This window comes from Nesoenas mayeri, assembly GCF_963082525.1.
Source record: "Nesoenas mayeri genome assembly, chromosome: 1".
Taxonomy (NCBI): domain Eukaryota; kingdom Metazoa; phylum Chordata; class Aves; order Columbiformes; family Columbidae; genus Nesoenas; species Nesoenas mayeri.
The window spans coordinates 41,286,158-41,309,414 of record NC_137541.1 but is presented as its reverse complement, the minus strand read 5'-3'; the positions used below and the strand labels follow the sequence as shown (position 1 = coordinate 41,309,414).

Below are 23,257 nucleotides of genomic sequence, written 5' to 3'. Positions count from 1 at the left end.
CTTTATAGCGATTTGGTCTTCACCAAAAAATGAAAGCGGCGCTCAGGGCTCCCTCCCACGGTAACCCAGCGTCACGGCTTCGGTGCCGCAAACCAGCGCTCCGCCCCGCCGCACGGGAGACACATCACTCCCGCCCCGGTTCTGCTTTTGACCAGCTCAGCACGTAGGGTCGGGCAGATCACACACCCGGGCACCCCGCGAAGTAAGCGGGCCACCCAGGGGCGACCTGTACCCGCGCAAAAATTCATCTCACATTCGCAGTGAGGACCCGGGCGTCACCCCGGGTCGTTATTTTCCTTACTCATAAGTTTAAGGCATAACACGGCACTCCCCGCCTCGTTGGGACAGCCCTGCGCGCTAGCTCTGCAGCTCAGGGCGAGCAGCTCCCATGGGGCTCCGCTGTGCACAAGCTAAGGCTTCATTTTCCTCACTACACTGCCCAGTCTATTTCCCCTTCCGCGCCGCGTAACTGCTGCCGCGGGCCGAACCGGGACGGGACCGCTGCGGGGCGTATGTAAATGAGCAGCCCGGGCGCCGCTGGGAATTGTGGGACGTACATCCCCCCATCGCGCACTCGGGCGGGCGGGGACTGTCTTACTTTTGGAGGCGGGGCGAGTGGCGGAAGTAGTGTGATGTTATGTCCGGGTCTCGCTCGCTGCGTCTCATCGTTGGGCCCCGCGACAAGATGGCGGACCTCTCTCTGGACGAGCTCATACGGAAACGCGGTGTGATGGTGAAAGGGAGGTAAGCGGTCGGGAGGGCCGCGCCCCGGGCCCGGCGGCCTCCGGTGGTTCCTGTGTTGTCCCTTTTGGTCGTTCCGCTCCAGAGGCTGCGGGCCACCGCCTGCCTCAGCGCCGCCCGGCCCTGTTCCCCGCTCTCGCCTTCCCATTGGCTCAGGCGTCGCTCTGCGGGCCGTGCCTCTGGCGGCGATTGGCGGTGGGGGCTGTCGCTCAGGACTGGGCTGGGGCGAGGGTCTGTCCCCCACCTCACCTCCTGTTCCTGGCGCTGCCCCGTGGGCTCCGGCCCCGGCAGGGCCGCCCCGCCCGCCCCTCTCCCCTCCCCGGGCCCTCCTCGTCTCTCTCGAGGCTCCGCGCACAGCCCATCGCTGTGCCACAGCCTCCGTCCTGCGCTTTCCCCGCTGCCTTCTGTTTCTCCCCGCCGATTCCCCCAATGGTGCTCCCCAAGCCGAGCGCCGGCGCCCCCTGCCCCAGCCCCCTCGGTGTCTGGGCTGCCTCGTGTGTGCGCCCCGAGCTGCTGCGGGGCTGCGGCTCCTCGCCGGGCAGCGCCCCGGGGGTGCCCGGGCCCCCCGCAGCTCCCGGAGCGGTGCGTGGAGGAGCAGCCCGGTGCATTGTGGGATGGCCGTGGGAGGGGGCTGTGCCACCGGGAGCCGTGGCTGTAGCAGAGCTGGTCGGGATCCGCATAGGCCGGGCTGCAGGGACTTCATCAGACTTGCTGCCCGGCCCTCGGAAACTGTAACCTCTCTAGCGTGGTTGACGATACCCTGACAGACTGTTTGAAATGCTTGTGTGGATGTGGAGTGTGTTGCATATTAGCTACAAGATTAGGCTCTGTAGGGCAGGTGCTCCAGTATAGGCTGGGCCGTTTACTCTAGTGCAGCTGTTGGCAATCTTTATCTGCCTTCTCCCTTGGTAGCTTTTCAGCTTCCCTTTTGCTGTAGTCTCTTGATGCTTCTGAAGGTCTTGTCCATGGATTTCTCCCCATCTGTGTTAGCTAAACGTGCCTTTTTTATTTAAAGTTAATGGTCACTGGGGAATCCGAGGCTTTAACTCTGTCTGCACTTGTGTGTCTAGAGTAGTATTTTGGAAGTTATCTGCTAACATATACTGGCAAAACATTCAAACATATATAAATCCTAGTCTAGACAAGGCCTTGGCTTTTCACTTTCATTCATGTTATCCTGCGCATTTGGAACAGTCTTATACTGCTTAGTATGCCAAGTACCTCATTTCTCCTTTGTTAAATCCCTTCTTAACTCGCAGTTCTTCCAAGAATTCTTCCTGCTTTTATTTGCTGAACAATAATCCCTCAGCAGAACTGTAAGAATTTTTGTGCTTTGCATTTCTGTTGTTTGTAGCGTTCAGCTCACCTTCTAAGATTTCTGAGGTGGCTAACTTGACTTTGTGAAGGCTGAATAAACTTAAATCATTATATTTGTGCTGTTCCGTAGTATAGATGAGATAACAGAAAAATCTTCACCTGGAAAATGTACTAATCCACAAAATAGTCAAGACGGAACTTGGAGTAATTGAAAGTGAATTAGATGTTTGAGATTCCCCTGTATTTCAGATGTTGTGTCACAAAAAGCATAAAGAGTTAATGCTGTTATAGGGTAAGCTATTGTATACAGAAGATAGTTGCTTATTAGGATAAACACAAATCTTAAGAGATGATGTAATCTTCAGTACCGAGTTACCTAACTATTTTCATTAGTTTGTGTCATTAGCAGTTTTAACTAATTCTGGCTTAAATGCTGATACACGTTTCTGGTTTTAATTTGTCCTCTTTTATGCTTATTAAAAAGAACCACTTGTGCAGCCCTTCTGTGGCACTGCTGTGGTATAAACCGAGCCAACAACTATGCCCCACACAGCCACTCGCTTGCTCTCCTCTGGTGGGATCGGGGAGAGAATCGAAAAAGTGAGAAAACTCATGGGTTGAGATAAAAACAGTTTAATAAGTAAAGTGAAAGCTGTGTACCCAAGCAAAGCGGAACGAGGATTTCATTCACTACTGGCCATGGGCAGGTGGGTGTTCAGCCATCTCCAGGAAAGCTGCACTCCATCATGCATAATGGTTACTTGAGCAGACAAACATCATCACTCCAAACATCGCCCCTTCCTTTTTCTTTCCCTTAGTATCTATACTGAGCATGATGTCATATGGTGTGGAATATTCCTTTGGTCAGCTGGATTCAGCTGTGTCCCTTCCCAGCTTCTTGTGCACCCCCAGCCCACTTGCTGTTAGGGTGGTGTGAGGAGCTGAAAAGGCCTTGACTCTGCCTAAGCACTGCTCAGCAGTCACTAAAACATCCCTGTGGTATCAGCACTGTTTCCAGTGCAAATCCAAAATGTAGCCCCATACTAGCTACTGCGAAGAAAATTAACTCAATCCCTGCCAAAACCAGCACATTCTTCACGCCTTATTCCATACCAATTACATCATGCTCGGGTCTCAAACTATCCAATACATTCTTGTTACTCACCACCACCACCCTTTCCATCCTTTGGTATAATACACAGATATCATTCCCTTGGTCTATAGACTGCCCTTGTGAAGTGTCCTTAAATGTACACAAAATGTTGATTGGACTTGTGTAGTCCATCACTTTGGGTTCCACCTGTTACTGTGGTCACTCAGGACAGGGGAGGTGGTGCGTTGTGTGGAGTTACTGGGCACCAAAGCCAGCTCGGGTCAGGTCACTGCTGCACTTGCACTGCTTCTTGCAAGGCTTGTCCTCCATTGGTTCAGGTGGTTCCTGCTGTAGTACTCCCTGTAACATACAACAATTTAAAGGTATTTCCATTACAATCTCCACCCCTAGTTCCTTTGGGCTGGGTTACAGGGCTAACATTCCAGTGAACTCCTCCTTGTGCTCCTAGCCTGGTGAGCAAGAAAGGGTTCCTGGTGTAGTAATTCCAGAACATGCCACTCAAATCCCAGGTTTAACTTTGCCCCCAGTTTCTCTACCTCCTCCCCACCCTGAGCAGCACAGGGAGACAGCGAATGGGGGTTGCACTCAGTTAATCACATGTTGTTCCTTTTGCTCCTTCCTCCTAAGGAGAGGACTCCACACTCTTCCTCTGCTCCAGTGTGGAGTCCCTCCCATGGGAAACAGTCCTCCACAAACTTCTCTAATGAGAGTCCTTCCCAGGGGCTGCAGTTCTTCACAAACTGCTCCAATGTGGGTCTCTTCCATGGGGTATGGTCCTTTGGACATCTGTCTGCTCTGGTGTGGGGTCCTCCGTGGGCTGCAGGTGGGTATCTGCTCCACCATGGACCTCCATGGGCTGCAGGGGAACACCCAGCCTCACCATGTTCTACACCATGGTCTGCAGGGGAATCTCTGCTCCAGCACCTGGAACACCTCCTGCTGCGCCTTCTGCACTGACTTCTGTGTCTGCAGAGTTGTTCTGACTTGAGTTCACACTGGTGTTCCAGCCTGTCCAGTACAGCAGCACAGAAACAGCAGCAGTGCCCAGGCATCGCTATTACTGTTACATTTCCAGGCACAGCAGAGTAAGATGAAAAGCAGTACAGCAAGCAGCAAAAGCAAAAAGCAGCCATCGACAAGCACAAGACTAATTTACAGTAAGGCAAACAAGCCCCATGGCAAGCACAGGAGCCAAATGGCAGTGGCACCTATAAATTCAGTCTAACCCATTCCAGTCAAACCTCTTGTTATCACGGACCGTTTGAGGCCCACATTGGGCACCGAAAAGGACTGAATGCTTTTAACATTGCTAAATTAATGCTTTTTAAAATTGCAGGGTAACTCTTGTTCTGTGGCTGTTGCTTTATGGGTAGTGTTAGTCTTCTGTATTATTCAGGGTGTATTTCAATCAATGATCTTAATAATACTCTTGTTTCTTGTACGTAATGTGCCTTGGCTGTATGAGCAGCCATAGGATTCTTTGCTAGATAACAAGATGGGATCCCAGTCCTACATTTCTCATTGTCTGGACACAAGAATGAAAGAAACAGAAGTGGAGATTCTGTCTTTCACCTCTTTTTTTACAGATTTCTCCACTGAAAATACATGACTGTAAATATATTGGGATTGTAGGGTTAGATCAGGAAATGCTGATATAAAGCTGTAGGAAAGATTCAAATTGCATCATCATTTGAACTTGTGACAAAGCCTTTTGAGTATTACACAAATGCTAGATACCTACTTTTAGACTTTATAATACTGGATAGTACGTTTCAGAAAGCAGGTGAACACTGTAGCCCTCTTTAGCTTATTTGAATTCTAAAATGCCAACAGCAGGAATATTTTTTCAGTACCTGAATTTTAAAAGTTCTCTTCCCACTTGGACATATATTTTGTTGTGATTTTTTTTTTGTTTGTTTTTTATAAACCAAATGGGAAAAATAAAATCCTTAAAAATTACTTAAATGAGGAACTGTATTAAAAAATTAGACAAGTTGTTTCCTTCTAGGGGAGATTTTGAACAAGTGAATTAGACTTGCAACGAGAAGCTAGTTTCAGCTTTCACTACCTAATGGGCTGCTTCTTAGTAATACTTGTATCCAAGTATAAGTGCTGCTGTTTGTGTGGGCTGTTATCTTTCTATGCTCAGTATTGTGATGATGTGCTTAAAAAGTAAAGCACATTGAGTGCAGCGGTTCTGTTAGTAGATTAAAGAAGAGACAGTGATGTTAAGGAGTAATTTGACTGATAAGTATTATTGCTGGCAGTAAGTAAACTTGGAAACTGGTGGCTTTGAACTGAGATTGGTACTGGTGTTTGTACTTCTTAAACCCCAAGACTCTATGCTTCCACGAATCTAAACTTGCTGCCCAGAATTCTTGAAATCACACGTAGTTCCATGTTTCCTTTGTATCAGGACTTACTGTTGTATTACAAAAGATACTTTAGCAGAACTGCTCTGTCCTGTTTCTGTTTGTCTTCAAAGGTCTCCCCAAAGTAACTAAGTTGTTGAAAAGCTTTGTTTCAATGTAGTATGTACTTAGCACAGCTGAAGTCAGGCCCTTTACTGAAGTTTGTAAATGTGAGCTTAAGAATGGATTTTGGAAATCAGTTCCTTAGCTGTTTATGTAGAAAGCAAAATCCAGCATAAAACAGCTTAGGGGCTTTACTATTGTATTTGGACATCTAACCTGAGTGGATTTCTGTGCAGCAATAATGAACTTTTGTTTGCAGCAACACAAATACTTTTATTGATACTGTAACACATCTTACAATGTCTGAAACTTTTTTTTTTTCCCCAGACTTAACACAAGGCCAGTGTTTGGAGGTGTAAGATCTCGCATTGGGATCCAGCAAAATCTTCTCAATAGGTCATCACCAGCTGTCAGCTTCCAGCGGACATTTGATGCCCGGCAGAAGATAGGACTCACTGATGCCCGTCACAAACTGGGGGTTAAAGATGCCCGTGAAAAACTGATTCAAAAGGACGCTCGGTTCAAAATCAAAGGGAAGGTGCAGGATGCTCGAGAGATGTTGAACTCCCGTAAGCAGCAAAGTGTTGCTGCTGAAAAGGTGACCAAAGTGGTGGATGCCAGAGAGAAGATCAGCTTAAAAAGGAGCACTCCAGCTGCTATCAGCCCAACGATGGGGACAGTAAATCCAGCTGTGAAAATCACCAAAACTATCCAGGTAGGTCAAGCAAGCCACCTCTGAACCCCTCAGTTATTTTACAGCAGTTCAGTAGGAATGATGCTACATGAATATGTTCACGTGTTTACGATGGGAACCATGGTAATGCGATTGAGTCCAGCCTGTAGGGCAGGGTTTGGAGCCGTCTGGGTGTCCCTGCAGCTGCTTGGGGCTTTTTGTAGAATCTCAGCTTTCATTTAAGTTCTCATTTGAATTTTGGGTCCAAAAAGACTAAAGCAGCACTCCTGTTAGCATTAAAGTGGTTGTCTTGAATGGTTAAGTAGTCTCCCACCTAAATACAAAGAAAATGTATGCATTTTTTGTCATTCTTATACCACCCCTCTTTGCAAGTCTGTGATGGATTGTCCTGTCTAGATAGCTGGTTTATCCTAATGGTGGGAATAACAGTTTAGAATATACAGCCATCTTTGTATCTAAGATGGTCTAAAATTCAGTGAGCCCTTCTACAATTTCTCTATTTCTCTGGTTTTGAGGAAAGCCCTGGCTTCCAGGGAGTTGCCTGGTTACATGATGGATTCCTGCAGAGGCTTAAGATTTATTTCAATTGCAATATAATCAGTTGATCATGCTAACCTGCTGCTTTCCTTTGCCAGTTTTCTAATTTCGCTTTGCTGTGTGCACAGTAACTTGATTCTGAGCAAACTTCTCTGAGTCACAACTACTTTTGAACTATGCGTATGTTAGGTACAGTGGGTAGGGTCTGAAGAGAAGTTTCCAGACTGTCAGGATTGTTGTTTGAGGAGTGGTTTTGTTCCTCACCTCTGCAAGCATATAACTGAAGTTCCTAGCCTATCTCTTCTGTTTTCCTACTCCTAAAGGTCAACAAGGCGCTTACACATACCTAGAAAATCTCCTGTTCTCATCAGTTTGGAAGCCTAGATGAGTCTTCTTTCTGTTCAGCTGTGAGTTTTGCTCAAGAGCATTAAGCACATTTCTTCTGTAAATTGGCCTAGGAAATTTCCATTACTCTGCAGGTTTACTGCTGGGCTGACCTAAGAAAGAGAAAGGACTCTTGTGGTAGTAAGAAGGGCTAATCGCAGAGCAATAGGGCAGTCTGTTCAGTAGTCTTTAATTAGTAGGGTAATTAATACTCATGCTGTCCTTCTAAGCCAAATCACCACCATCAGCCATTAGGAGTTGAACATTTTCTACGAAGCTTCTAGGAGTTAAAATAGTTTCCAGAAACTTGGTACTGTAGCAGTTTGCTCTGACCTGATTTAGGTTTTTTTTTGTATGACTTGATTTGACCTACAGTTGGGCAATATATTGCAAGCAAGTAATATTTTATAATAGCGATTAAGACTGTAGACAAACAGTATGTGTCAGCAATTATTTAATAATTTTTTTAAAAGTTTATACTGCAATTCAGAATATCCCGTGGCCCTCCTCTCCTCCCAAATGTGGGAGCAGGATCAAACTAAAGTATGTTGATCTGAAATGCAGCACACAGCTCTAATGTCCTGTACTGTGGTCTTGTTTCTCATAAAGCAAGGAAAAAAGTCTTTGAAACCAAAAGAATTTCCACAGCTCTACTGGTGTTTCTGTAGGACAGGTACCCTTGTTTCTGAATTGATTAGCAGATTGAAACATGAGGATGCCATGGTGTAAGCTACAGTCCAGGGAAAATGCAAATCTGAAGATTTTACTGCCTGTATGGAGTGTTTTTGTAAAACGACACTTTATTTTCTGTAATGGCCAGATTCCGGCTTTTTTAGAAACCAAGAGACTATTTTTGAGAGCATTGCTGCTTGATTTCAGTTGTTGATTAGTACAGCTACGTTTCCTCACCAGTTCTGTTGTGGTTTCTCCGTTTCATGGTGTAGCAGGCTGCAGAAAGGGTCAGCTACATTTTATTCCACTGCAGGTTATTCTGGCTCTGGTGTGAATTGACAGTATCTAATTCTCATTTGAAATGGAGAACAACTAGATTGTTTTGACTCCTAACTTGTTGAGTTTGATGGAAATAAGTATTGTGGTTCCCTGTAGCATGAAAGGAGAGAATCTAAGCTTGCTGATTTACCACATTCACGATTTCATATTGGCGGAAATGTATATGTAGTCAGGGCTGGAGTTAAGTCCCCTTCTGACTAATCTTGGACTAAAACTCCAATCAGTTTCTTCGTGTGGCCTTAGATTTTAATTTTTTCAGTTAAGTGAAAATGTCTCATATTTAATATATTGCAGGAAATATAGATATTATCTAATAGCATGTTCATAGGAGCATAGAGTACCTAATTGGAAGGTGGTAATATTTTTCAAAAGCAGTATAGTGAGTTCCATTTAAGTGGTCTCAGGGTATCAACTAACAGCTCCGATCTTCTGAAATGGGCATCTGGTGGACTGCAGTGTTCAACACTTTGGTTCTTTCTCTCTTAACTGCAGCAGAAAGCTCCAGTTCCTGGACACTCTCATCCAGCAGGAATGAGGATCAATGTGGTGAACAACCATACACACAAACAGGTGTGTGCCTGCTCCATGCTCTTTGTTTGTTATCTATGAGGGGGAAGGTATCCATAAATGCTGGCAGGTTCAAATAAAACTTTTAAGTGGGAAAGAAAAGTGTTTGGAAGTTCTCTAACAGCTTAGCTCCCTATTGTGTGGTTAAGATACTTCCATGGTAATTGCAGTTTTTATTTAGTCTAATTGATTTTGATTCCTTGTGTGTTACGTGAATGCAAAGTAGATATTCCACATTTTTATCTGTATGCGCTAATGTGGTTTTTTTCTAGAGACTGTGACCTTTAGCCCTTAAATCGTTCTATAAATTTCTCAGTGACACCACATGAGATCAAGTTTTGGTTGTTTTGATTCACCATCCTGCCAGCTGCTTCAGAGAATGGATACGATTGTACATGGTCAAATGTTCTACAGTGAGGTGGGAGAGGGTATAACCTTCCTGTGAAATCCCAGCGGTGGGCCCCTGCTGGAAACCTGATAGTGAATGATGTTAATTGGTGTTCTGCTGTACTATCAAATTTGCCATATCCCTTATCGGTCAGACTTTGAAGAAAACCCTAGAATTTGTGCTGCTTCTTCTGGGATCAGTTTTAAAGGCCTTTGTCACAGCCCCAGCCATTCAGCCACCTTACTGCCTTGGAGAGGAATTACACATTTTTATTACTTATTTTACTTGTGTGTGTGTGTATGTGTATATAAAGCATTATATGAAATACTGGAAAACTATTATTCACAACATCATGTCCTATTTTGTTTTGGGTTTTTTTGCCTCAGCTATTTGTCTGTTACCTCTACATTGACCTGCAGCCCTCACCCGTCCCAGATGCTGTCACTTAAGGAAGTGTCTTCATTATTCTGACTTCATCACCATAAACCTTGAATCCATTTCACTTTATCTGAAACTCAAGTCCATTGTCCTGATGGGTAGCATCTTCCACAGTTATTTGCTGCACAATTTTCCTTTTTTTTTTATTCCTCCCCTTCTTTGCATTTCTGTGACTGGAACAACTTCCCTGTTTGTAAATCAGAATCTTGCAGACTGGGACAACCCACTTGTTTTGCAAGCTCTCATTGCTGATCCCTCTGTTTTTCTTTACTTTTCCACTGAATTAATGTGAATTTGGTCTGAGTTGTGACTTACGTTCTGGGCAGTGCCATATATGTATAGACTTTTTCTTAACATTATTTAGAGTCTAGGAAAAAAATACTTGTGTAGGAGTTAGCCTCAGTATTTTGAGGCAGGACTATGAGCATTAAATTGAACTGGGCAATTAATTATTCATTCAGTAAAACTCCTAGCGCAGTGTTTTCTAGTGCCAGATGGATATGTGCTGTGCTGAGGAAACCAGGCTGCTCAAAAGGGATGTTTAGTTCAGATGTATTTGGCAGGCATCTGCTTAATTTAAAAAAAGTAATTAAAAATCATATGCACAAGCTTCAGTTTTAAAGGTAGCAAAGTGCAAGAAAGTAAGACACTGAGGCTTTATTGCACTGATGTGTTTTTGTGAGAACTGATGAGATCTAGGGAATGCACCAAGGGAAACAGCTTTACTGTGACATTTCTGGAAAAGAAGTTTGATAGTTTTTCCACTGATGTTTTGAAATGGACTTGCATACCTTCAGCACCGTGTCCCCAAGCTGCAAGGACACGAGTAAAGTCCAGTGTAGTGATATTAACTACCTGAAGAAGGCTGAAGGCAGGGAAAACTACTTATTTTGGCAGTGATGTCTAGATTAAATCCACTTGCTTGTAAACTATTACCTTGCTTGTCTTCAGGGTCTGTATGACATGGAAGATGATGATGAAAGTGTCTCTCCCCTTCCTAGCAAACAGATGAAAATCACCACCACAAACAGTTTCCTGCACAACGCGGTAAGGGATTATCTGAACAGTCCCCACCAGGCCATGCTCACATTGGGTGGACACACAGGCTGCGGCTTTACAGGGCTTATATTCTTTTAAAGTATGTAAACGATGCTTTCTCCTGAAATGTTTGCTTTTCACCCCAGCCTTCTTTTTGTGCCCGTGCTTCTAGTGTTATTTTTGGACCAGAGTTCTTTTAGGCTAGCAGTGTGTGCTTTCTCCCTTGCTGGCAGGTTGCTGCATGTTAGCTCCTGACTTTCTTCTTGTTGGGGAAGTGCTTTGGACCGGTCTCGTTATTGTTTGAGCAGGCAAGCAAGGGAAGCTTTCTGCTGCTTCTAGAGACTGGACATCAAAGCAGGAAATATGTTGCCATGCAAAATCTTAGTTGGCAGCTTGTTGGGAGTAGTGGTGCTCTGGAGAAGTGGAATTTCAACGCAAATGCTAGGTCCTGCTCTCGGGGTGGGATAACCCTCTCCAACTTGAGTGGAGAACTGACTGGCTAGGAAGTGGCTTTGTAGGAAAAGAGGCTGGGGTTCCTGCTGGGTGATACACTTGAGTTAGCAGTGCATCCTTGCAGCAACAAAGACCGACTAAAGATTGTATATTAGTAAGATCGTAGCTGTCAAATCAAGGAAGATGATTATTCCCATCTGTTTGGTGTTTTGACAATACAGCTGGTGTACTGTGTCTGTATGGTGCTCTGTGATACATGAAAGAAACTGACAGGCTGCAGCTTGTACAACAGAGTGGTCAGGGGGCCGTAGTGCATGATGTGTGAGAGGAAGAGTGAGAGAGCAGTGTCTTTTAACACTGAGAAGGCTGTGGTGAGATCTGTCCACTCTTTTTCAGTGTCTAACATGTGGTCATAGAAAAGGCATAACCCACATCTGTTTTGGGAGTGAACAGGTAGAAAATGAACCAACAAATGTGTTGCAGCAAAAGAAATTCTAGTTGTGTATGGAAGCGGGGGGAGTTGTGCAATTCTCAGGGTATTGGTCAGCCTCTGGCACAGGGACCCAGAGAGGTTGTGAAATAGCCATTCTCAGCTATTCAGAGTTAACTGGATAAGGCCCTGAGCCAACCTCATGTGTCTTTGAAGTTAGCCCAGTTTCAAACATGGGGACTGGACATAGGTTTGTCCTAAATTGTTCTGTGGTTCTGAGAAGGCAAATTCAGGTGGTTTTACCATCTCACAGGCAGTCTAGTGCAATGATTATCCTGTGTGTTGGTTGTGGTTTTTTTTTTTCTCCTGTGGTTATTTGGAATAGAGCTCCTGATCATTTGTCATGCTTAAAAACGGCCTTATGTTTCTTGTGGGTTTGTTTTGCTTTTTTTTCCTTCAGGAGTATACGTGTCATCTCCAGTGTTCGCAGCAGCTACCAAGCATAATTTTTAGTCTGGCTTTAAACTTGGGTAGTTCCAGCTAGAAGGTTACGCTCTGTGTACCCTGCGTACCCTAGCTTTGTGTTTCTGATGAAGTGTTGTTGTTTGCACTAGGGCAGCTCAATCTTATCATTAATGAGCAATTTTTGTGAAGTCTTTGTAAAGGACTTAAAAATCTTTGGATTCAGATTCAAGTCCCACTAGTAAAGTTCATTTAAGAAGAATATGAAATTGAAAAGTGCTCTGTCACTGAGTGAAGTGTTCTTTTGGGATAAACTAGTGCTCAGAAACTTCAGTTGATTTTTGTCTCAGAGCTGAAAGTCTCCAGTGCTGTAGTGGTTTTGGCACCGGGAAGGACATGCAGTTCTTAGTGCATGCTAGTAATGCTCTCCTGCTGTTGGTGCTTGAAAAAGAAGGATGATTCATGTAGCTTGCAGCTCTCAGAGGTACTTTATTCTTTCTTCCTGCAGACTGGGCTGAGTGGCAATAAATTCTCTCTGTCCAAGACTGTTCCCCTGACTAAAGTGGTCCAGAATGATACGTACACAGCTCCACCTGCACCTCCCTCTCCTATGAGGACGAAGGCCTTGACAAACATGTCCCGGACCTTAGTGACAAAGGAGGAGCCTCCAAAAGAACCAGCACCTGTTGAGGTGAGCTCAGGGAATTGAGAGATGCTCTGTATAGAAGTCTCTGAAACTTGCTGTTCGTCAGTTATGCAAGCAACTCATTTCTGCCTGCCTTCCACCATTATTTCTGGGATTCTATCAAGCTGATTCTGATAGCTGCAACCTGTGTCTTGGGAGTTCAAAACCTGTTTAAACATCCTGTTCTTCAGTGTTTGAGACTGGGAAGTTCTCTCAACTAGCTAGCCTGGGAGCACGTGAACCTGGAGGCACCTATGTTACTGGGTTGTGGCAGTTGTTGTTTGGCCTGTCATTGGTGGCGAATAATGTTCTAACACTACCAGCTATGTTGTCTTCTGTCTGCTCCTGTTAGCAAAGAGAAAAAACACAATTCTTCCAAATACAGCTTCTTGCTGTACACACAAGGCCTCTTGGGCAATTTGTAGACAACCTAGACAACCTGCCTGGAATTGCTTTGCCAAACTGCCCGATGTGTGGTACAGGTAACCCACCATGTGTTCCCAGCACGTTCTTGAGGGGCTGAAGCCATATTTTGGGGCTTGCTGGCTGGTGCAGAGTGCAGCAGAGATGTGCGCTTAAAAATGCGAGCATGACCACAGAGTCCTGTGTGTGTATGTGGATTATGGGAATGAAAGAGAAAAGGTACTTCAGAAGCAAATTGGCATGGAAAAGGGGCACCTCTTCACCATCAGATGATCTGGGCTTTTGTAAGCATTGATGCACTTCCCATTACTAGCTGTAGCTCACTTCTTTGTGTGTGTGTGTACAGAAATTTCCAGACATTCCTCTAGTGACTTCTTCTTTATGCTTTCTCTGCTGTGCTGTCTTGCCTGCTGCATTTCTGACCTTTTTTATGTGATGCATTTGTTTGTGTTGGCAGCTGGCGTTCAGTCCTTTGGAAGGCACGAAGATGACCGTAAACAATCTGCATCCTCGAGTCACAGAGGAAGACATTGTTGTGAGTGTTGCTTACTGCCAGACTGTGGATGAGTGAAGCTTTTGTCCCTTATCCTACCTCATTTGATAAATCACTTGATCTATGGTGAATGCAGTGAAGAGGGGTGTGAGATGGGTTTGCTTTCCTTGCAAAAACTTTGAGAGTTCTTGGTTTGTTTTTTCTTCTGTTTTTTGTTCACTTTTATTAAAAAGTGCATACTTAAGAAGTTGGGACAAAATACCATTTCTAGGGTGTACTGAGATATCTGGCATAACTTAGAATAATTTATGCCAAGTGATGCTTGGTGTTGTCCTTGAATTTATGCCTCCATCCAAATTATTTAATTTCTTCTGTTCTCAGCAGGCTGAGAATGAGCCTGGTCTTCATGTGTGACAAAATGTATAGACTACTGACCTTGAACTTTTCTGTTTGTGTTGGTAGCAGGATGGAGCTTTGTGCAACCTGTATTACTAATGCAAAGTACTTGTACCGTAGCAAACACAAAACAGGTGGCAGGATTCTGCCATGTGTTTTACGAAGCTGGATAAGCAGTGCAGTTAGGAAACTAAGCCTTTCTCACTCAGTGTCTTCGGTTGAGGTGGTACCTTTGACGTGACCATGGTCATGATGAACTCTCTGCCCTCAGGAGCTATTCTGTGTGTGTGGCGCTCTGAAGCGAGCCCGGCTGGTGCACCCTGGAGTGGCTGAGGTAGTATTCGTGAAGAAAGAAGATGCTATCACAGCGTATAAGAAATACAACAACAGGTGTTTAGATGGTAAGTTTGAGGCCAGAGTTGCATTTATGATAGATAAATCACCAAAGATTTTTCCACCTCAACGGAGAGTTTAAAAGCATCTGAAATGCCTGTATGCTACCAAAAGAGAGGAATGCCAGAAAATCAGTTCAAGAGCTAAACAGTGTAATGTGCTTCCATGTAACTAGCTGAATATATGCACAGTTTATTGAAGGGAAGTAAATTTTTTAAAAAATTTCTAGAGTGAGCAAAGCTAGAGGCAGGGTCCTGCTGATTGCACTGATGTGACTTACAGATTAAATTTCCTTTGTTTCTAATCTAGTACTGAGAGCTAGATAGTCCTTAGGAAGGCTTTACCTGCCTAAGGAATAGCTGTTTGCAAGGTACAAGTAAAACAAATATTTGTAAAACTCTCAAAGGGTAGTCAGAGGCATTTGGAGTCAGGCCTGTAAAACAATTAGTATCAGCTTCTCCATGAACTTTGAACAATGCAGTTGTTAGTATGGATCCACCTGCAGTGTTGTTATAGGCTGAAATTTGGTGTTAATTTTTAGCTGGAAATAGATGCTTTTTATTTCTTTAGATGAGTGACTTACTATAAATGTCTGATGAGGAGCAGACAGCTGAGAATGGGAGATTCTCTTGTGTTCTTGCTAAGGGTTTTGCAGCTATATGTAACTTCTTAATTAGCATGAGTCTTCATATGGTACTGAGTGTTTCAGTGGCTCTTGTGTTGCTGTGATTTTTTTGCAATAAAAGATGTTACCAGGTGTTCTTTCCCATGTTTCCCCTGCACGTGGAACTCTGTTGCTTACACTGATGTGTACTATTTCTGGGGTCTTGCCTTACCATGATTCTAATATAAGGGCTTTTTAAATTGTGTTTGTGTAGGTCAACCAATGAAATGCAATCTTCATATGAATGGGAATGTCATCACCTCAGATCAACCTATATTGCTGTAAGTGTCCTTTGGATGGGGGGAAGAAGCAAACATGTTTGCAGGTTCTGTTTTGAGAAGAACCTGAGGGGAGGAAAGCTGTCAGCAAGTTATTGTCCCATGAATATGTTGAGCTGGGTGCAATGTAGCTTGACTCAGCACTGAGGCTTAAAGCAAGCCTGAGACAAGGAGGTTTTCTTGTGAGGAAAGCATATTTAAAACCTCTATCTCTAATATTAGGAAGGGGGCAACACTGAGAACAGTGAATGCAGACATAGTGTTAGATTTTATTTCATAATGAGAAGTTAAATATTGCTTTTTTTTAATCCTCCAGCCGATTGAGTGATACCCCCTCAGTGAAGAAGGAAGGGGAACCACGCCGGTCAAGTGCAAGCACCGCCTCAAATCCCCCAGCTGAGGTGGACCCTGACACTATCTTGAAGGCACTCTTCAAATCCTCAGGGGTCTCTGCCTCTGTGCAGCCCACAGAATTCAAAATCAAACTCTGAGAAGGGAGAGCGAGCAGTGGACTGGAATTCAAGTTGGGGAATGAGAGAAGTGCAGGAGTGCAGATGTTTTTTGCATTTGCCTGCCTTTAAACTTTTTTTGTTTTCTATGATCGCTACCTTACTGTACAATAGTGTTTCCTCTTGTGTGTGTACTTTCTGTTTTCATAGTTGGAGTTTTCTTCCATGACTTTTTTTTTTTTTCCAAAAGGATAACCTCCCCCTTCTGCCAGTAATGTATTACCAAGCATATACCATGTAACTCCCTCCTTTACTCCAAAGCCCTTAGTGGCCATTAAAAGTGCACATAGACTTTGAGAGGGAAGGAGCGGTGACCTTCTTCTCTTTTCTTCTGACTGACCTTTAACTAAAAGGTGCATCCTCTTGACTGTTGGCAGGCAAGAACACCACAGTGGTTTTGAAATTGTTGCACTGGGTACAAAGTCAGGTGTGGCTTCATGCAGGAAGCACCATCTTGTGACTTCGACTTGTGTGCACTCAGTAACATACTACTTTATTTTGGTTGTTGGATGTTTTTCTGCTCAGCAGCTGAGACGTTGAGAAGTGTGAAAAACTGAGTGTCTTGCTGTGTATTCCAGCCAATGGAGGCATCGGGGAGAAAGGACATATGCACAAGTGCACCCCTCGCTGTGCTATGGGAGGGATGGCTCAGCTCTGGTAATCCAGAGGTGTGGGGGTGTGAAAAAGGCCCTGGCACTTGTACAATGAGTATATTAGCCCTGTAGGGTCAAGCTCAGTTCTTCCTGGACTGAAAAACAAGAACCAGGCTTGTGTTCAGAGTTAGAAGAAATGCAGGTGGTTCGCTCCTATTAGACTGTGTTGTATCCTCCTGCTGATGTCGGCATGTTAATCTTTTTCTTACCTTCTAACCTACCCAGTCTCCTATACAAAGGAACGAGCTGGGGCCTTTTTCAGATGCTAGTGTGTCGGAAGCAGCCTTCCCTTGCACCTGAGAACTCACTTCCTTGAGATGTCACTTGGACAGCGTTTGGCTGCTGTGCGGTCATGCTGCTCACGTGTGGGCTTGGAGGATGATCGCTGCACTCCATGGCTTCAGGGAGAGGTTTTGCAGAGGAGAGCAGGTAGCGCTCTGTAAGGAACACGCAAAGGAGCATTAAGCAAGTCTCATGCAGAGCAGCAAGGATGTTCCTTGGGCCAGTGAGTGTCTGTGACAGGCCACAGGCCACTAGGTGGCATTTCCAGTACTTTGTTAGCACAACGTTATTGCCATGGGTATTTGGAGTCCCAGTAGCTCCCCATTTTTTGTATTTGTTCAAATTGTATTATAAGAAAGGAAAGCTAAAAGCCACTTCCAGAATGTAGTTGGGATTTGAACTTGATCCTTCTAGCTGGGAGACTAACCTGATTCATTCTGTTCAGCTCCGCTGAACTTTAATCAATTCCCTGTAACCGTTTTAGGTCCAGATTCTATTTCTTGGCCAACCCTCTGTTTCTTTCGCTTTCTTGTTCTGTATGAACCCTTTGCTCTATCTAGCTCGTGCAAACCATTCCTCTGTCTCACTGCATCCCTTTTAGCCATGGAAATAACTGAGGACTTGGCAGGACTTGTTTTTCCTGAGTACTCTCTTTGGTTTGGAAGCCAACACCATCATTAGTGGTAAGGTGCTTCATGTGAACAGATGTTTGTAGGGGAGGGGACCCAAGACAGCTATTGTTCTCCTTTTTTAGATTGTCCATCAAACACCTGTGTTTTAATTAAAAAAAAACTATGTGGGGAGGGGGAGGAAACTTTAGGGGTTGGAGGAGATAATGTATTATCTGTTTCTGAATAAACATTTGTTATACAGAGAGTGGACTCTAAGACTTTTTAGATGCCGTGAAGCAACTAAAGGTAGGCAGAGTTGTTTCCACATTGAATCAAGCCTGCTTTTACAACAATGTAGGAACTTTGAAACGGACGATGTCATGAAGAGTGAGAGGAAGTATATGGATGAGAGAACTGATACTCACAAGCCTCTTGGTCTGGATCACTGAAATTAGTAGCTGATTCTTGCTACTAAGTGGGAGCAATTTGTGTCCCCAACCGCTTCCAATTTTGTTGTTACAGAAAATAAAGAACGGCCTTTGTTATTGACAACTTAGTATTTTTTAAAGTAATTTTATAAAACAAAAATAGAGTTGTAAAATCAAGGTAACTATTCTAAGTGAAGTAGGGTACTATAGTTATCAGCTGGGCACAAAGCTGTGAAAATGTGAGGACTGCATGTATTGTGAGCATGTATCTTGTCTCATCTGAGAGAATGTGGAGACTTGAGCATTCAGGATTTTTTTAATGTGTCCCCGTTCCAAAAGCCAAATAGCAAAATGCACTTTGTAACTTGCTGTTAAATTGTGCGTTGTGTTTAAGTGATCTGAGAAATTATGATGACATTGCCAAACTTCCTTGGAATGGCTCTGTGGTCATGGCACTATTCTTTCCGTTTAATTGGTGGAGTCGATGGTTATCTAAACACCACTCCATGATTTGTCGTACAGCAACGTCTTGGCGTGCATTGTTCTGCCTGTTCCTAAAGTCAGCTCTGGAAAGTTACCTTGGTCTTCTAATGGTTGACAAGGTGGCTTTGGGCAGTGAAAGAGGAGGAACCAGTTATTCCCAGTCCTTTTCCAGCAGCTCCCCGTTGTCCTGGCTGTCACCACGCTCTGTTTGCATTCCCCTGAGCTCGCCTACCACCTTCTGCCCTCACATGTGTGCACATTTGCCCTCATGCAGCATGTTTGTGACGTTTGTGATTTTTTTTTTAAATTTTTTTTTTTCCCCTGGGCTGTTAGAAATTATAAACCTGCATATGAAGTGCTGATTGCTTCCACTAATTCAATATGTCTGGTCAGGACAGGTGGTAACTTGTCATTTCTCTATTTTTTTCCTTTGTTTTTTTCCAAACCATGCTGACTTGACAGCAGTGCTGCAATGTGTAAGTTTGTCCGGTGCGTTTTCATGACTCTCACGTGTACCATTTCTTCTGATAGTGTTGATCTGGTGAGTCAGCTCTCTGTAATTCATTACTTTCACTGACGCTTTTTCGCCTTATTTTAATACCGTTGTTTTGGAACGGGCCTGCGTCCCGTTCCCTCCCGCAGCGGGCGGCGGCGAGTCCGTCACGGCTCTTCCCGCCAAGGGCGCGGCCGCCGCCATTAGCGCCGCCGGGAACTACAACTCCCGGCGTCCCTTGCGCGCCGCCGCTTCCCGCCGCGCTAAGATGGCGGGCGCCGTGCCGCGTGTGGCCGGAGCGGCACCGCCGGGGTACACGGGTGAGGAGGGGGCCGGGGCGGCGGGGAGGGCCCGGGGCGGTGGCGGAGGCGTTAACCGGTGCGTCGCCCACAGCTCTGGCGGTGAAGTTCGGAGAGCGACAGCGCTCGCCCCACTACCTGTTGGTGAAGGAGCACCAGGTGCGGGAAGGGGCCGGCGCCGGGCACCCGCCGCGCCGTACTCTCTTCGTCCTCAACGTGCCCCCGTACTGCGGGCCGGTGAGTGGGGCTGGGCGGCTGGAGGCCGGGCGGGCCGGGGAGGCTGCGGGCGGGGTCCCGGAGCAGCTCCGGTGCCCCTGTGGTCCGTGCTGGGGGCTGGGTGGGGCGGGAGCAGTGAGCGCCTCCTGCTTTACTGAGCGCTTCGCGGTCTCTGTTCTCTGTGAAGGACGCGCTGTCGAGGCTGTTCGGCCGCTGCGGGCACGTCCAGTCGGTGGATGTCTGTGACAAGCCGGAGCCAGGAGAGAGAAAAGAAAAACTGACGTCCAAATACTTCAACCGCAAACCAGTAACGGTAAAGCTCGCGGAAGGGGGGATGCTGATGCTTTAATGGTCAAAAGAGGAAAAGATCACAAGAACTGATTGGTACTGTTTGGAGCACATTGTGTCCAGTTCTGGGCCCCTCAGTTCCAGAAGGACAGGGAACTGCTGGAGAGAGTCCAGCGCAGGGCAACAAAGATCATGAAGGGAGTGGAGCATCTCCCGTGTGAGGAAAGGCTGAGGGAGCTGGGGCTCTTCAGCTTGGAGAAGAGGAGACTGAGGGGTGACCTCATTAATGTTTATAAATATGTAAAGGGTAAGTGTCATGAGGATGGAGCCAGGCTCTTCTCAGTGACAACCAATGATAAGATAGGGGGCAATGGGTACAAATTGGAACACAGGAGGTTCCATTTAAATTTGAGAAGAAACTTCTTCTCAGTGAGGGTGCCAGAGCACTGGAACAGGCTGCCCAGGAGGGTTGTGGAGTCTCCTTCTCTGGAGACATTCAAAACCCACCTGGACACATTCCTGTGTAACCTCATCTAGGTGTTCGTGCTCCAGCAGGGGGATTGGACTGGATGATCTTTCCAGGTCCCTTCCAATCCCTAACATGCTGTGATATGGGAAAACCATCTGGGGGACTGGGTGACATGATTACCTGTTTGAGTTTATATTATCTTTTTTCTTTTTTTTTTTTTTTTGCCATCCCACTACAACTTGTGGTTTCATTTTTATTTGTATCTTATTCGTACTGCAGCTCCTTGCTGCATCATCAGTTTCCCTGGTGTATCTGATGGACCTGGGTGTCTTTTTCTTGTAGGGATTTCATGTAGCATACGTGGTGTTCAGGAAGCCATCTGGTGTCCAGGCAGCCAAGGCCCTGTCACAGGAAGGTCCCTTGCTGATATCAACAGAGAGTCACCCTGTGAAAACTGGCATTAGCAGTAAGTCAGGCCTAGCTATTGTCCTAATAGCTAGTGCTGGGGGAAAACTATGCTACTTCCTCGCTGAATCCTGCCCTGCATGTCCCAGATTAATTCTCACCATTTTGTACTGAGCCAGGAGACATCCAGCATTTCATTGTCCTGCTTTTATTATTCACAAGGTAGTAGCTATCTTCTTGTACTGGATGTTGTAGTCTGGTCCAGTGACCCTATGGGGAATGGGGTCACTTGGTACAAGAGAAGGGCAGTTTTTCCTGACATCTTTTCAGTATCACATAGATTCAAAGAAACCGGCTGTGTCTTGCCCTCAGAATGGAATCTGCACTCAATAACAGGCACCAGGTGTCTGTCAAGATGACAGCACTTCAGATATGACCCCTTGACAGGAGTGCAGCCCTGAATGTTTTATCTCTTGGGCTCAAGACTGGTCCACTCCCGCTTGGGAAGGTTTCAAGCTCTTCCCATCGCTTACTGGCTGTGGCCTGAGCCGCGGGTTGATGGAGCTGTGGCACTGAGGGGGCAGAACAGGAATGGGAACAGAGCATGTTCTGCTCAGAGCGGTTCTCTCTAGAGCTGCCCAAAGGCATCGCACCAGGGCTTGCTTCCAACAGGGACCACTGCTGACTTCTGCCCTCTCTGTCTCAGAGTGGATCGCCAACTATGGGGCCTCAATTGTGGATCAGGAGGAGCTGAAGGCTGAGGTGGATGCCTACATGCAAGACTACGATGAAAAGATAGCAGAGGTGAGGCCAGGCTGAGGGGGAACCCATCTGAACAGGTGGTCTGAGGAGAAGAAGGGAGGAGAGAGGGTCTCTTGGTGCGCTGGCCTCAGTGGAAAGGGCAGAAGGAAACACGCTGGTTGGCAGGGTTGTTTTGCTCCCAGTTGCTGGTGAGCAGTCAGGCCCTGGTTTGGTTCACAACACCTGACCCTTCCACCCAGGGCTTACAGTAGGTATCACAAATAAATGGTGTCCTGGCTGGTGCGCAGTGTTGTGACTGAGAGCTGAATGCCTGCACCCTTGGTCCTGCATGTTCCAGGAGCTGTAACTTTCACATGTGTGAGGGGGGCTGTGGGGGAGCCATGCCTCGGGCAGGCTGGCAGCCCGTCTGCACTGAGCTGCATCACCCTCCTGTCTTTACAGGAAGAAGCCAAAGCGGCCGAGGAGGAGGGTGTCCCAGATGAGGAAGGCTGGGTGAAGGTGACGCGGAAGGGCCGGAAGCCCGGCCTGCCCCGGACAGAGGCTGCCAACCTGCGGGTGCTGGAGAAGGAGAAGCAGAAAAGGGCCCGCAAAGAGCTGCTCAATTTCTATGCCTGGCAGCATCACGAGTCCAAGAGAGAGCGTGAGTGTCCAAGTCTTCTCCTACCCCTGCCCATGTCTCTTGTCTTTCACCCTGTGGCCCTAAGAGCCTCCTTCTTCCTTCAGTGGAGGTGAACGGTTGGCTGGGTGGTTGTGCGAATGGCCTTGCCAGCACACCTTGCCACCACCTTTCCTCACAAAGGCTGCTGGAATATTTTGTAGGAGAGTGCACAAATCGTGGCTTTCCAATTAGGTGTTTCTTCAGTCTGCACAAAGGCAGCAGTTGGAAGGGAAAACTGGCCTGTTCGCTCCCCAAGAGGGAGCTGCAGCACTGCTGGAGATGAACAGCCAGAGCCCCAGTTTGGCATTCAGCCCTGGCGCAAAAGGACGCGCTCTGGGGAGTGCATGTTTGCGAGTGTTGGGACTGAGCCCCTCGCAGTGCGTGGAAGTGAAGCTCCCTAGGAGAGGGAAGTCTGCTGCTCTTGTGTGACCTGTCGTCTTTTTGCCTGTTTCAGACATTGCCCAGTTGAGGAAGAAATTTGAGGAGGACAAGCAGAGAATCGCGCTGATGCGAGCCCAGCGCAAGTTCCGGCCGTACTGAGCTGTTTTCTCAGAGGCCTGTGCTGGAGAGATGCCTATGGACTCCACGTGCCAAAGGATTTCAAGGAATTGAGGCAGCTTTATGTTGTCCCCGCACTTTGATCTGAAACGGGAGATCCCAGCAGCTGCCGCTGGAGGGGGAGTTTTTGTTCACTCGCACCAGTATCCTCCTGCTCTCCCAGCCATGGTCCAGCCCTGCGGCACCACTGCCTAGGGTGCTCAGGTCAAGGGGCTGAGGCACATCCTGTGACAACCTGTATCTCCCTGCCACCCAAAGCCTCCTAAAGTGTGGCAAGAGCTGGGATTGACCCAGCACAGCCTCTGCAGGGGCAGGGAGTGGCTGAAGAACTGTAAATAAACTGCTGCTATGTTCTAAAAACAGGGGAAGGCATCTCTCTCACCCTCGGTGTGCTGTGGGGGACGGCTGCTTGCCTGCCAACATGGTGATTAAAGCCATGGCTTGTATGCCAGAGCTGCTTTGCTCATGTTCTCTGGAGGTGAGAAGGAAGAGGAGGGAAGTGACCTTAGAAGATCCAGCTGGGGAGTTCCCAGACCTGTTGTCACAAGCCACGATCAGTGGTGTGGTACAGAGCCCTACCCCTTCCCTCGGGTTTTCCCTCCCAGGCAGCTCCCTCTCAGCCAGGTGCTGAGGTGTCCAGCCTTCCAGCTGTGCCTCGACCTCTACAGCCATGTCTGCTGTGGCCTACGGGAACTTCTGCTGTTCAGCACCATCACTAGAAAAAATGAGCTATCAGCCTGGCTTTGGAGGGAGAAACCGGCCC

At 46.4% G+C, this 23,257-nt stretch overlaps 2 protein-coding genes across 4 annotated transcripts; both read left to right on the top strand.

Annotated features, from left to right (window-relative positions):
* Window positions 1-610: 610 nt before the first annotated feature.
* POLDIP3 (DNA polymerase delta interacting protein 3) lies at window positions 611-17,987 on the top strand. 3 transcript variants are annotated; one of them, XM_080348002.1, is made up of 9 exons: window positions 611-744; window positions 5,974-6,361; window positions 8,768-8,842; window positions 10,617-10,712; window positions 12,557-12,739; window positions 13,614-13,691; window positions 14,317-14,446; window positions 15,317-15,383; window positions 15,697-17,987. In XM_080348002.1, the coding sequence occupies exons 1-9, from the start codon at window positions 638-640 to the stop codon at window positions 15,869-15,871; spliced, it is 1,299 nt and encodes a 432-aa protein (XP_080204128.1). In that variant the 5' UTR covers window positions 611-637; the 3' UTR covers window positions 15,872-17,987. The 3 variants fall into 3 exon arrangements, with proteins under 3 accessions (XP_080204128.1, XP_080204127.1, XP_080204129.1); XM_080348001.1 differs by having other exon boundaries at window positions 8,765-8,842; XM_080348003.1 differs by lacking the exon at window positions 10,617-10,712 and having other exon boundaries at window positions 8,765-8,842.
* Window positions 17,988-18,105: 118 nt separating this feature from the next.
* RRP7A (ribosomal RNA processing 7 homolog A) lies at window positions 18,106-22,808 on the top strand. Its single transcript, XM_080348033.1, has 7 exons — window positions 18,106-19,159; window positions 19,233-19,375; window positions 19,542-19,667; window positions 20,454-20,577; window positions 21,223-21,320; window positions 21,720-21,918; window positions 22,391-22,808. Exons 1-7 carry the CDS (start codon window positions 19,108-19,110, stop codon window positions 22,474-22,476), a joined length of 828 nt encoding a protein of 275 aa, XP_080204159.1. The 5' UTR covers window positions 18,106-19,107; the 3' UTR covers window positions 22,477-22,808.
* Window positions 22,809-23,257: the final 449 nt, after the last annotated feature.